The sequence below is a fragment of the Asparagus officinalis genome, chromosome 2 (assembly GCF_001876935.1).
Source record: "Asparagus officinalis chromosome 2, Aspof.V1, whole genome shotgun sequence".
Classification (NCBI taxonomy): domain Eukaryota; kingdom Viridiplantae; phylum Streptophyta; class Magnoliopsida; order Asparagales; family Asparagaceae; genus Asparagus; species Asparagus officinalis.
In genome coordinates, this window is record NC_033795.1 from 10,248,897 (window position 1) to 10,261,087 (window position 12,191).

Sequence of the window (12,191 nt, forward strand, 5' to 3'; positions counted from 1 at the left end):
TTATGGTATTTTCTTAGGGTTTTTCCATTAAAACCACCTAAACTTTTATCCAAATTGATGGTTACCACTTATATTTTTTTTAGTAAAACCATCTAAAATTACTTGCACGCTTTTAATATCACACCAATCTATTTTTTTTTTTTTTTTCACATCAAAACCATCTAATTTTTATAGCTAATGTCTCGTGTGATTATGTTTGGTACATATTTCAAAATTTTTGTGGTAATTGTGATTTTCTTACCAAATAAGACAATTCATGTTAAAAGTTTATAAAGGTAATGTGGTATACATATCAAGTTGTGTTTTGTAAGTGTTATATTGTTATCAGTCGCCAAATTGTGGCCCTTTTGCTAGCAACGGACAGGCGTCCCCCGACATGCACTGTTCAATTGAATTGACACTCAGAACTGCTAGGATCCCGACCTAGCCGACTTGCCGAGTTGGCTTCTCCTTAGGTCGACTTGAAGGGCGGTATTTGTCGGTTCTCTTGTTGAAGACGACTCGCTGCAAGTCCACTCAACCAGTTATTCGAAACCTCGTGGGGGTGGACTCGAAATGTGTTACTTCTCGACACCCCTCATTACAAGCCAAAAGATGACTTCAACCTCGAACCCCTCCCTGCTAACAGAGCGTCGACGTCACATTAAATGCTTGGCAGGCGCCATCATTTCTCCATCACCGACACTATTAATGACACATCAGACCATACCAGCTTCTTGCACCGCCTATCTCATCTCATTAATGACGAAATGACAGCGCACATTCTGTGGCCGATCCACGACCGACACCTGTAAAATAGACGCTGATTCAAGCCTCCAGCTCAGGTTCGGCCAAAAAGACTAGACTACCCCTCCTGCATAGCTATAAAAAGGAAAACTATTCCAAATACAAAGTTAAGCAATTTATCAGCATTTTTCTCGTTTCCGCTGCATTTTCTCATATTCCCACTCAAGCACGTAGTTGACTTGGCCGTTGGAGGAACAACGGGAGAACCAGTCTCCGTCCTCTTACGAGTTGTTACACGTGTAGAGAAGAACAACCCAACTCCAAATCGGATATTCGGAAAAGTGAGCGGCCCCCATATCAACCCAGTCCTTATTACCTTCTTTTTTTCTTGTGTGATTTAAACCATCAACATTAAGGTGGTAACCATAAGAGAGATAAAATTTTAGGTGGTACGAGATATAAGAGTTTAGGTGGTAACGATAAAAAAACATAGATTGGTGTGACATTGAAAGCATGTAAGCAATTTTAGGTGGTTTTTGTCAAAAGAATGTAGGTGGTAACCATCAATTTGGGCAAAAGTTTAGTTCGTTTTGATGTAAACACCCTTTTTATTATATAACCCTTTAAATGTTCTATTATCATGTTTAGTCTACAGAGGTTTACATTTCAGTTTGAGTGTTTTGCATTATCATCTTGCAATATTACATAGCCCCCTTGTTTTTTTTTAATTTTATAAAATGTTTTATAATCTTTTGTTTTCTATAAAATAAAATCTTTTGTTTTAAAGTTCACTCTCTTTTCACAAGGGATACTATTGCCGAGTAATAAGCCTTTCTCTCTTAAAATATATGTAATGTTTGGATTAAATTTTCGGATGGGATTAGATCGCACATTATTAATCCATTAAAATAAAATAGGCTGACTTTTGCGGATTAAACTAGGGAGGAGGTGTTATTACAATGCCGTGGTATTCTCCACTTCGTCACTAGACCTGAAATGTTAGTATAATTGGTAAATATATTTTCAACTGTAGCCCATTTAATCCTACTCTTTTTTCTCTTTTTGTTCATCTTGTTTCTTAATGTTTTAGTTTAGCGGCCAGTCCTCTTCCTTGTGCTGACTCCCATCATGTGTTATTAAAACCTTATCTAATTATTTTTCATCTCGATTTATTTACTTTGTAGCAATCCGCTTAGAACTCTAAATGTATACCATACGATGTTAAAAAAAGAGAAACAAAGAAGGTTCTTATGTATGAAAAGGAGGGATTTTTTTCGGGCGGCCACTTGAATGATCTGTCACATGCGTTGAAGGGACATATTTATGATGACGTGACAACTGTACCGAATCTCATTCAACACATTAGAGGGAGAGATTTTCAAATTAGGGTAAAAAAAATTAGTTTTTTTTCATTTGCGACTTCTTCTCCTTATTCCTTCAAACCGGGGTTCTTTATTGTTTGAGCTCGAATAATCAATCTATATTCTCTAACAATTGAGAGCCCCCAATTTAATAGAAGAAGGAGAAGACGACCCCATTTTTTTTAAATCACTCTTTTCTTTTACTCTAATTTAAAAATATTCACCTTTTAATGATTTGAATGAGGCTAACTATTGTCACATCATTATAGATATGTCACATAAGCATCGCATGCCAGATTACATGAGTGGTTGTTGAAAATTTTGATTAGAAAATTTATTTTTGAACCAATTTGTCTTTTAATCAGGTCCTCCCACGAAAGAGTAACATACGAAAAAGTAACACGGTTTTATCATGTGACCTATTGAGCGGTCATGATAGTTTAGTCATTTACAAAGTGAATATTAAAAAGGGCCATGCTATTTGACTCGCGAGTTGGGCAACTCGCGCCCAACTCGCAGTCACTGAGTAGGGGGGTGGGCCCCACAAAACTGTGGGGCCCACCCCCTACTCAGTGACTGCGAGTTGGGCGCGAGTTGCCCAACTCGCGAGTCAAAAAGCATTTTTGTATTAAAAACTAGAGGAATTCTAGCCGAGACGAATTCGCTGCCAGCTGTCCTTGCTAACGAAATTGAATGTGGAAAGAGAACTTCATTTACCAATCATACCCCCTCCCCAACACTGAATCAGTTGGATAAAAATTGTGCATAGATCACCTTTCATAATTATATTTTACACAAGAACTATTATATGCTATCAACCCTTGTTATGCACATACCAAACATTAGTTATTATTTTTTTTCCTTACAAAGTCACTTTCTTTTTTAATTGGTCAATTTTCTTTGCTCTCAGATTTGAGGAACGAATTTATATTTCTCTCTATTATTTTTTATATTCTAATTAATCCATTTACTTTTTTTCTAATTAATATTTAGTTCCTTTAAGTCAATTTTTTTTTTTGTCGAATATTCATGTTAGGGTTGCGATGGAGGGCTTTGATTTAAATCTATGTAAAGAGATTAATTCATATGAAAGTGATTGAAACATGGTTAATAGCGATGATAATTATTTTTGCTTGTTCACGATTAAATTAGTAGATTTTTTATGGATTGTTAAAGCTCTATTAGCTCAGTTAGCATAGTACTGCAAATGCACTAGCCTCCACCGACAACTTTTACTTAATTATTTGCTTGTTAGTTGAGAGGTTTAGAGTAAAAAATCTTCTCAATTCTATACTCCAGAGAAAATATTTCAACGAAGAATATTGAGAGAATCATACGTTAGGTGTTTGAGATTTTAGGTAATTTGCAAATTTGTACTCAAGAGATATTATTTGATTTTTAATTGTTTTTGAAATGAGAGGTTGTCATTGTGCAAAATCTACTTGTGCTGAGGGTATATGCACAATTTAGCCCACTGACCGCTGCGATGCAAAGTAGTAGAAAATACAGGAGAGGAGTATGTAGTTGGTAAATTAGCTTATTTTCCCCCATTGAATTACGGACAAGTGGTCCAATGAGGGGTGGGTGCCCAGCCGCGGCTCTGCCACGAGGAGCGTCTCCCGCTAAAATCATATATCATGCTTCCAACAGAAGTAGGAGTTCAGAAAACACTTTCATTGGTCAATATTACCCTTCACATTTTTAAATATTTTATTTAAATTTTAATTTATCATAATCATAATTACATTCTATTTTAATCCCATGTGAATTATCTATAGCTCAATAATTTTAAAATATAAGATTAGTAAATTACATGAAATATTACAATAATAACAAAAAAACTCAAAAAGTTTTAAAAATTGCACCAAATACGCTCAAATATACAAAATTACACAAAACACAATCACATATCAAAACTTAAAATAACAAACATGAAATTAAAAATTAACAGTATCATCTAAATAATTTAAATTTTATAATTAACACCCTCAATATTTCAAAAATTATAGAAACACTCTCAAAAGTTTAAATTATAAAAAAACATCCTCAAAACTTGCGAAGAACATAGATTAATTTTTAAGATTATCATCAGACCTGAACATAGATCCCCCTTTCCCCACCGTAAGAAGCTCTTTGTCGTATCAAGTAAGCCTCAGAGATGATAGAGAAAGATAATAGCATGTAAATACCAATGAGTTTAAATGATAATAAAAAGGTAAATAAATAATAAGTAGCTAACATACTATAAAACATGAATTATTGTCAAAAAACAAAAAAGTTTCAAAATTTGCACAAAACACCCTCAATAGTTCAAAATTGCACAAAACATCTTTACTTTTCAAAACTTAAAACAATAAATATAAAAATTGGAAATTAGTAGTAGCCCCCTAAAATTTAAAATTTTCAATTAACCCTCAAAAGTTCAAATTTATAAAAAAACGTGAAATTTGAAAAATATATTAATAGATTAAACTTTAATATCACAGTCTAAATAAAAGTAATTGCATATTATTTTACTCATAAGTTATCAAAAATATAGAGATAGCATTAATTGATAGAATACTAAATCACTTAAAATTAATAAAATACTATAATATAATAACTTAGCATTAATTGATTATATATTGTAAACATTATTCTCTGATGTTAGTAATATTCACACGGTAAAAAAAATTCACTAATGTTAATAATATTCATAGGATAAAAAAAATACAATGAGTTATGTATGGAGAAACTATTAGAAAGTTTAGAGATATCCTTCAAAAAGATCTAGCTATTTCATTTTAAATCGAAAAGTGAAGGAAATTAACCCAAAATTTATAAACTTATATGAATCACTTGAATTGATATTAACAAGAGACATATCTATCAAAGAAGCGCTATCTAATGTCCCATTGGAGAACATATTAAATAACTTTTTTCAATCAAAGAAACATTTTTAAAGAAGATACAAGAAATATTAGTAAGTCTTATAAAATTTTATATTTTATTCTTCAAATACTAAAGGAGTCATAAACTTATTCTATAATTGGATACAGATGACCTTGCAAATAACGACTAACATGAAGCTATTGATCAACTATATTACGAGATATAACAAATCAAACAAGATGAGGAAAATCATTATAATTAATAAAATGTATCCACGTAATACTTACTTAACAAGCCAGACAAAATGTGAGAAATCACTATAGTAGACAAAATATACATACATGATACTTACTTATTATAGCTTTAAAAAATAAAATAGATATTTTTTTACTAAATAGTAGTATGGCTCTACATGTAACTTTTTTGGGGAACATGGCTATGAAAAGAGGATCAAATTTTTATGACATAATCAAAGATAAGCTCATACTAGCATTATCGGATTTCATGATCTCTAAATATTAAAGTAATATATTTTATTATAAAAAATTATTAAAGGTCACTAAACATAAAGTTCACCTCATATCCATCTCAAATTTGCTAGGGAAATATGCACGTCATTGTAAATTTGTGTCGTATATATATATATATCAACCCAAAGATTCAACTAACTAAATAAATAAGAGAATGATAAGTAAACCAAGCGAACATCTATATAACATAATAGACAAAAAATATTATATTTTTAAGTTAATATGCAGGGTTCATTTAGAACAAGCTATAAAGACAAAAGCATCTCTATCAAAACTCTTTACAAATGCAATAAAATTTTAACTTATCAATATTATGCAGGCATCATAACATTCAAAAGATGTATGATCTTAAAAAACTACTTTGTAATTCACAGAATTAAACCTAATTAAAAATTACCAATATACAGATACATTATTGCACATTAAGGCAAAGATAACTACGAGTTATTATAGATTTGAGTTGTAATTTTATGCTTGTAAAGGCTGCAACAAGAAGGTGGATATAGATGTTAATAACGAGTGTCCAAATGATAAATATTACAGGATCTCAGATGACTTAGGATACCGCAAAGGTAATATTGTTTGATGCAGTAGAAACTCCTATTAGGTGCACAATATAAGAATTCATTGTAAAGAAAAAATAGGTCAATCCTAACTTAACATAAGTAATGAATTAGAAACACAAAAAAATTATCAAATATATGAAACTAACATTTGTTCTCATTAGCATTTGTTCTCATTCAAATTACTTGTAAAGTTTTAGACGAGAAGATAAAAGATAAATGAACACAGGGAAAGATAATAGCACGAGAAATCTAGGTCTAGCTTGATGTCACAATCGACGTAGATGATGAAGACATCACTCCAGAATTATCCTAGAAAAAGATAAAAGTGAAGGAGGCTTGATTTCTGCTCAATCAAAAATGGAATAGAAAAAAATAAAAGATAATATTTTCTTAATATTTTATAGAATAACCCAATTTTTTGAGTAAAATTAAATATATTTGGAAGAGATTTTCACAAAATTTTAAATATACTTATATACTTATTTTGTGAATGCTTTTATTATATATAATATACTAGAATTAGCATTAATATTTAGTTTATGGTTTTTAATAAAGTCTATCAATGATTACGAATAAAACTCATATTTTCTTTTGTACCATTTTAGCCACTTCTAATCAATTGTCTAGGCTTATTGGCTTTAATTATTCCTTTTGATATTATAATGCTATTTTTTCAAGTATATATTACTTTTGCAATACTATACTTTCTTAGGTAAAGCTTTATTTCATAACGATCCAAATAACATGAATATTCAAATTGGCTTCACGTTGATTTCGTGTCAATTCAATTATCAACATGAAACTTAAAATTTAGTGTATCCCATTCAAAAAAAAAATTAGTAGCAAAAACTAACAAATTAAGCAAAAACTATCAAATTGAAATCGAAGAACAAAATTTAGTAAGCAAATAAACTAAAAATAAATAATTATGATATTTAACCACGTGCAATGCACGTGCATAAAAACTATTACTCCCTTCAAAAGTACCAGTTTGAAAAAAAAATTCCCATGGTCAATATTACTCTTCACTATTTTGAATACATTTAAATCTTAATCTATCCTAAATATTATTATATCATATTCTAATCACATGTGAACTATCTATATCTTAATAATAATAAAAAATATTAATAAAATATATAAAATAATTTTACAGTATTAGTTTGTTAAGGTAAAGAAATTATACGTAGCTAACATATTATAATACATAAAATATTATAAAAAAACCCTAAAAATTTTAAAAATTGTACAAAATACCCTAAAAAGTTTAAAATTATAAAAATCATCCTAACGCTTTAAAATTTAAAACAACAAGCATGAAATCAATAAATTAACAACACCTTATGAAGAATTTAAAATTTTTTGTTGATACCTCAATGTCTCAAAAATTATAGAACAAGCACATTAAAATTCAAAAATTTTAAAACTTACAAATAATATAGATAAATTCAAGGGATTACCATGATGCATGTGAAATTTTTTAACGTTTCAAAACTAAAAAATAAAACATAAAATCAAAAAATTAACAGCAGCCTCTGAAGAATTTAAATTTTATAATTAACATCCTTAATGTCCGAAAAATTATAAAACTCTCTTAAAAGTTTAAATTAAAAAAAACTCCCTAAATTATAAAATTTAAAATTTGCAAACAACAAAAAATAAATTCCAGAGATCATCCTTAGGCACCTAAAAATTTAAATTTTGCCAAAATTAACCTTAAAGTTTACAAAAATTACAAAAAAACTCCTTCAAAATTTAAAAATCACAAAAAAATATAAAATTTTAAAATTTATAACCAATACACATCAATTATGGAAACTATTGGCAAACCACTGAAATCTAAATTTTTTAAAAAATAACCCAAAGTTTTAATAACTGTAAAAATCACCCTCAAAATTTCAGAGTTGTAATAGATATTCTAACATTTAAAAATTACCACCGACACATGAAATATAAGAAGTTATAATTACCAAACTAAAAAGTAAAATTAAAAAAATATTCTCGAAGTTTTAAAAGCTACAAATCACACCCTCAAAGTTCAAAACCACAAAAAGGGCTGAAATCTCACAACTTGGAAAGAAAAAGTGTAATTGTTTGGTATTCTTTCATTAAGATAGATAGATAGTGCGTGTGTGTGTCTATGTGTGTGTGTATATATATAATTTTCAATTTTAGGGGTTACTATCACTTTTTAGCATCTAAAAATAGTCTAACCTGATGCTGGTAAACAAAAGCAATAAGAATTGATTAAAAACATTAGGTTGAGGAATTAAAATTTTAAAAATATATGATAGCTTAAAAATTATCATCATTATATAAATTAAAATAACTGCATATAATTTTACTGATATGTTAGAGGGGTAAAAATACATAAGTAACATTAATTGATAGAAGTTTAAATCCATAAAAATAATAAAAGGCTATAATATAATAGGTTAGTATTAATTGATTATAATTTAGAAACATTAATATCTGATGTTAATAATATTTATAGGGTAAAAAATTCAAGAAATTACCTATGAAGAAACTATTAGAATGTTTAGGAATATCCTTCAAAAGAATCAAACAATTTATATTGCAAATGAGAAAGTGACAGAAATAAATCTAAAATTCGAAAAGCGTCCATGAATCACTTGAATTTAGATTAATATAAGACATAACTATCAAAAAACACCGATTGAGCTCCATTAAAGAATAATTTAACAAATTTATCGCAATCAAAGAATTTTTTTTCATAGAAGATACAAAAAAAATTAGTAAGTATTCATAAATGTCATATATTTTTCTTCAAATACTAATGAAATTTAATATTAAAATTATAATCGAAGTTAATTGGCAATGAAAAATACATGTACTTAGTTCAAATCTTCGTGATAAGAAAAACAATCAAAGTCTATATTTTAAAAAGTTTGTATTGAACATCAGAAGTACATTCAACTTCTTTGTGAAGTTAAACGATAAGATAAAAGACTAACTAGCCCAAGAAAGATAACAACATAAAAAAATACAACTCCAGCCTGATGTCACGATTAATGTAGATGATGAAGGCGTTACTCTAGAATTGCACAGGAAAAAGATAAAGGTGAATAATGATTGATCTTAGCTCAATAAAAAAATAAAACAGAAGGAATAAGAGACAATATTTTCTGAATATTTTATAAAATAGTTTAATTATTTTGAGTGAAATTAGGAACCTTTAGAAGGAGTTTCATGAACTTTTTTCAGTACTTTTATATGCTTATGTAGATACTTTTATCATATAAGGTATACTAGAGTTAGCATTAATCTATAGTTTATAGGTTTTTATGAAGTCTATCAATGATTTGGAACAAACTTCATATGCTCTTGCGTATTATTTTAGCATACTTTTAATCAATCATATTGCTTTATTGGTTTTAAGTATTCACCTTCGTTATATAATACTATTTCAATATTTTTTACTTTTGCAACACTATACTTTCTCAAGTAAAGTTTGGTTTCATGTTAGTCTAAATAATATGAAAATTCAAATTGGCTTTAAATTATATTTGTATTCTATCAATTCAACTATCAACATAAAAAATTGAATTGAGTATAGTTCATTTAAACAAACATTAAAGAGAATAAATAATTGCAATATTACAGTTTACATATAAAAATGAGAAAAAACTATTAAAATGGAACCGAGAAATAAATTTTAGTTATAAAATAAGCCAAAAATACTTATGCTTTGTTTGGGAGTTTACTAAAGCAAATGGATAGAAAGTTAAATAATGGAAAGGAAAGATATGGAATGGAAGTGAAAAGATAAAATGTTGTTTGAGAGTTTAGTAAGGATAACGAAAGTAAATTGTTTTACCTTGTTTGGGAATTCTAATAAAGATGGGGAAAGTGAAGTAAATATGTATAAAGTTACATAAATACATACCCTTACATATTGGATGGAAGTATATCTTAGCTATTGATTTTAATGTCATAAGGGTATAATTGTCTTATCATATTGTAAAATTTTACATTGGTTTTCATTCCATCCTTTACCCCCAAATTGGAGGGGAGGAAAATGAAAGGAAATATAACATTCCATTTCATCCTCTAACCCCTCAAAAAAAAAACTCTTAACAAGTTAAAATTTATTATGAGATGAGGGAGGCCTTTTGGCCTCCCCCTCATTATCCCTCCATTCACACCCCATTATGATGGTGTAACACCCCATTAAGTGGGGGTGACTCTTGGGTACTCAACCTATTCACATTGACTATCTATAAATATACATCATAGGCCTTTGGCCTAGGAAATGGTTTCAAACACGTTATCAGCACGAAGTGTTCTTGAATCCCTGAGCCATAAAAAAATATATATTTCCTTCCTCTTTTGCGCATTGAGATCTGGTTCGTTGCAGCGGGAGCGTTCGATGGATCATCGCAAGGAGGCAGCGTTCTACGGATCTTTAGTATCGATCGTCCCTAGATCTTTGATCTAGAGGTAATTACTATAATCCGTAGTATAATATATGACAACTGGAAAAAAAAAATTTGTTACTGTTCACCGAGGGTTACTGTTCACTCGGGAATTTTTCAGTTTATTAAGCAATTTTATTGTTGTTCATCTAATCTAATTGCTTTCATTATTTATTGGCATAACTAGTAATTAATACTATTAGTTAATTGCTATTCAAAAAAAAATAAAAAAAAAATAAAAAACAGAAATGTTTATGTGCTCATGTTGACATGATATTAAAAGTATTAAGTAGGCAGTATCGCATAGAAACAAAAAGAAGTCTAGAAAAAAAAATCCAAAGAAAGCAAGGGTTTACTGTCCAAATTTGTTATGCCTGTTGTATATATTATTATTAAATTACATGGATGTTTAAATAAATAATATTGTGGTTTTTGGATCAGCCTGTTTGTCACCAAATTTAAATTCCTTGTATTTTCTTTTCCTTCTGAGAGAGAAATTGTAGTGATGATATAATTGTAAAAAGTCAAAGACCGGTGTATTCCATTGAAGACGAAGGCATTTTTGCAAAATGCAGGGACCCCCAAGGGTTTTGGCTGATCCACGCAACATGTTTATTGCATGAATTTTTAATTCCTTATTATTAATTCATGTCTTTCAAATGCATAGATAAAATGGCTAAAATAGCGAGTGTTGATTTCGAAGTCCTTGACGCTGCTGGCAAGAATTATTTGAGTTGGCATGTGGACCTGAAGTTCCACTTACGTGCCCAGGGCTTATTAGCCACAATTTCAACTCCTGCTCCACCGGCTCCGGCCACTGTTACGGGTAATGCTGTAAATAATGCTGAGGTTGCTACTACAGTGATCGTCTCTGATATAGATAAGGCGAAAGCCATTATCTACATCAGGAGACATATTGATCGGACCCTGAAGGCCGAATACCTGACTGTAGAGGACCCAAAGGAATTGTGGACTGCACTTGAGGATCGATACAAACATCAGAAAGATGTGATCCTCCCACGTGCATGTTATGAGTGGGAAAACCTCCGAGTTCAGGACTTTAAGTCCGTAGCTGAGTACAACTCAGCACTTCATAATATCACCTCACGCCTGAAGTTGTGTGGTGAAGAAGTTTCGGAGGAACGCATGTTGGAGAAGACTTACACATCCTTCCACGAGAAGGATGCAATCCTCATGCAACAGTACCGCGAACGAAAGTTCAAAAAGTATTCTGAATTGCACTCCACCCTTCTGATGGCGGAGCAAAACAGAGAATTGCTTTTGGCCACTCATAACCTACGCCCTGCAGGCTCAGCTCCTCTACCCGAAGCTCACATGTTTTCTTCCCAGAAGCAGAAGAAAAAGCATAAGGGTAAATTCAACAAGGTGAAAGCCCCTAAGTGGCAGGCCATATGTCCACCCCAGAAAAACAACCCGCCCCAGAGCAGCAATAGTGAGGGAAAGAAGAAGTGGAAGAAGAAGACCACTGAGCTGTCGTCCATTCCCAAGAACACTTGGGAGGACAAATGCCACAGATGTGGCATGACTGGACATTGGTCCAGAAACCGTCGCACTCTACGACACCTCCAAGATCTGTATCTAGCGAGCCAGAAGTCTCCTGTTGAAACAAATCTGGTGGAAAAGCAGCCGTCTACTCAGTTCACTGCTGATGACTTTGAAATGGATGATCTTCTCGACTAG

The 12,191-nt window shown here is 30.6% G+C and overlaps 1 protein-coding gene across 1 annotated transcript; it reads left to right on the forward strand.

The window, feature by feature from the left end:
• Positions 11,163-12,191, forward strand: LOC109830812. The gene has a single exon (XM_020398175.1). It carries the CDS (start codon positions 11,163-11,165, stop codon positions 12,189-12,191), a length of 1,029 nt encoding a protein of 342 aa, XP_020253764.1.

Coding starts and splice junctions, on each gene's coding strand:
- LOC109830812 (XM_020398175.1), top strand. CDS start 11,163: ATGGCTAAAATAGCGAGTGTTGATTTCGAAGTCCTTGACGCTGCTGGC.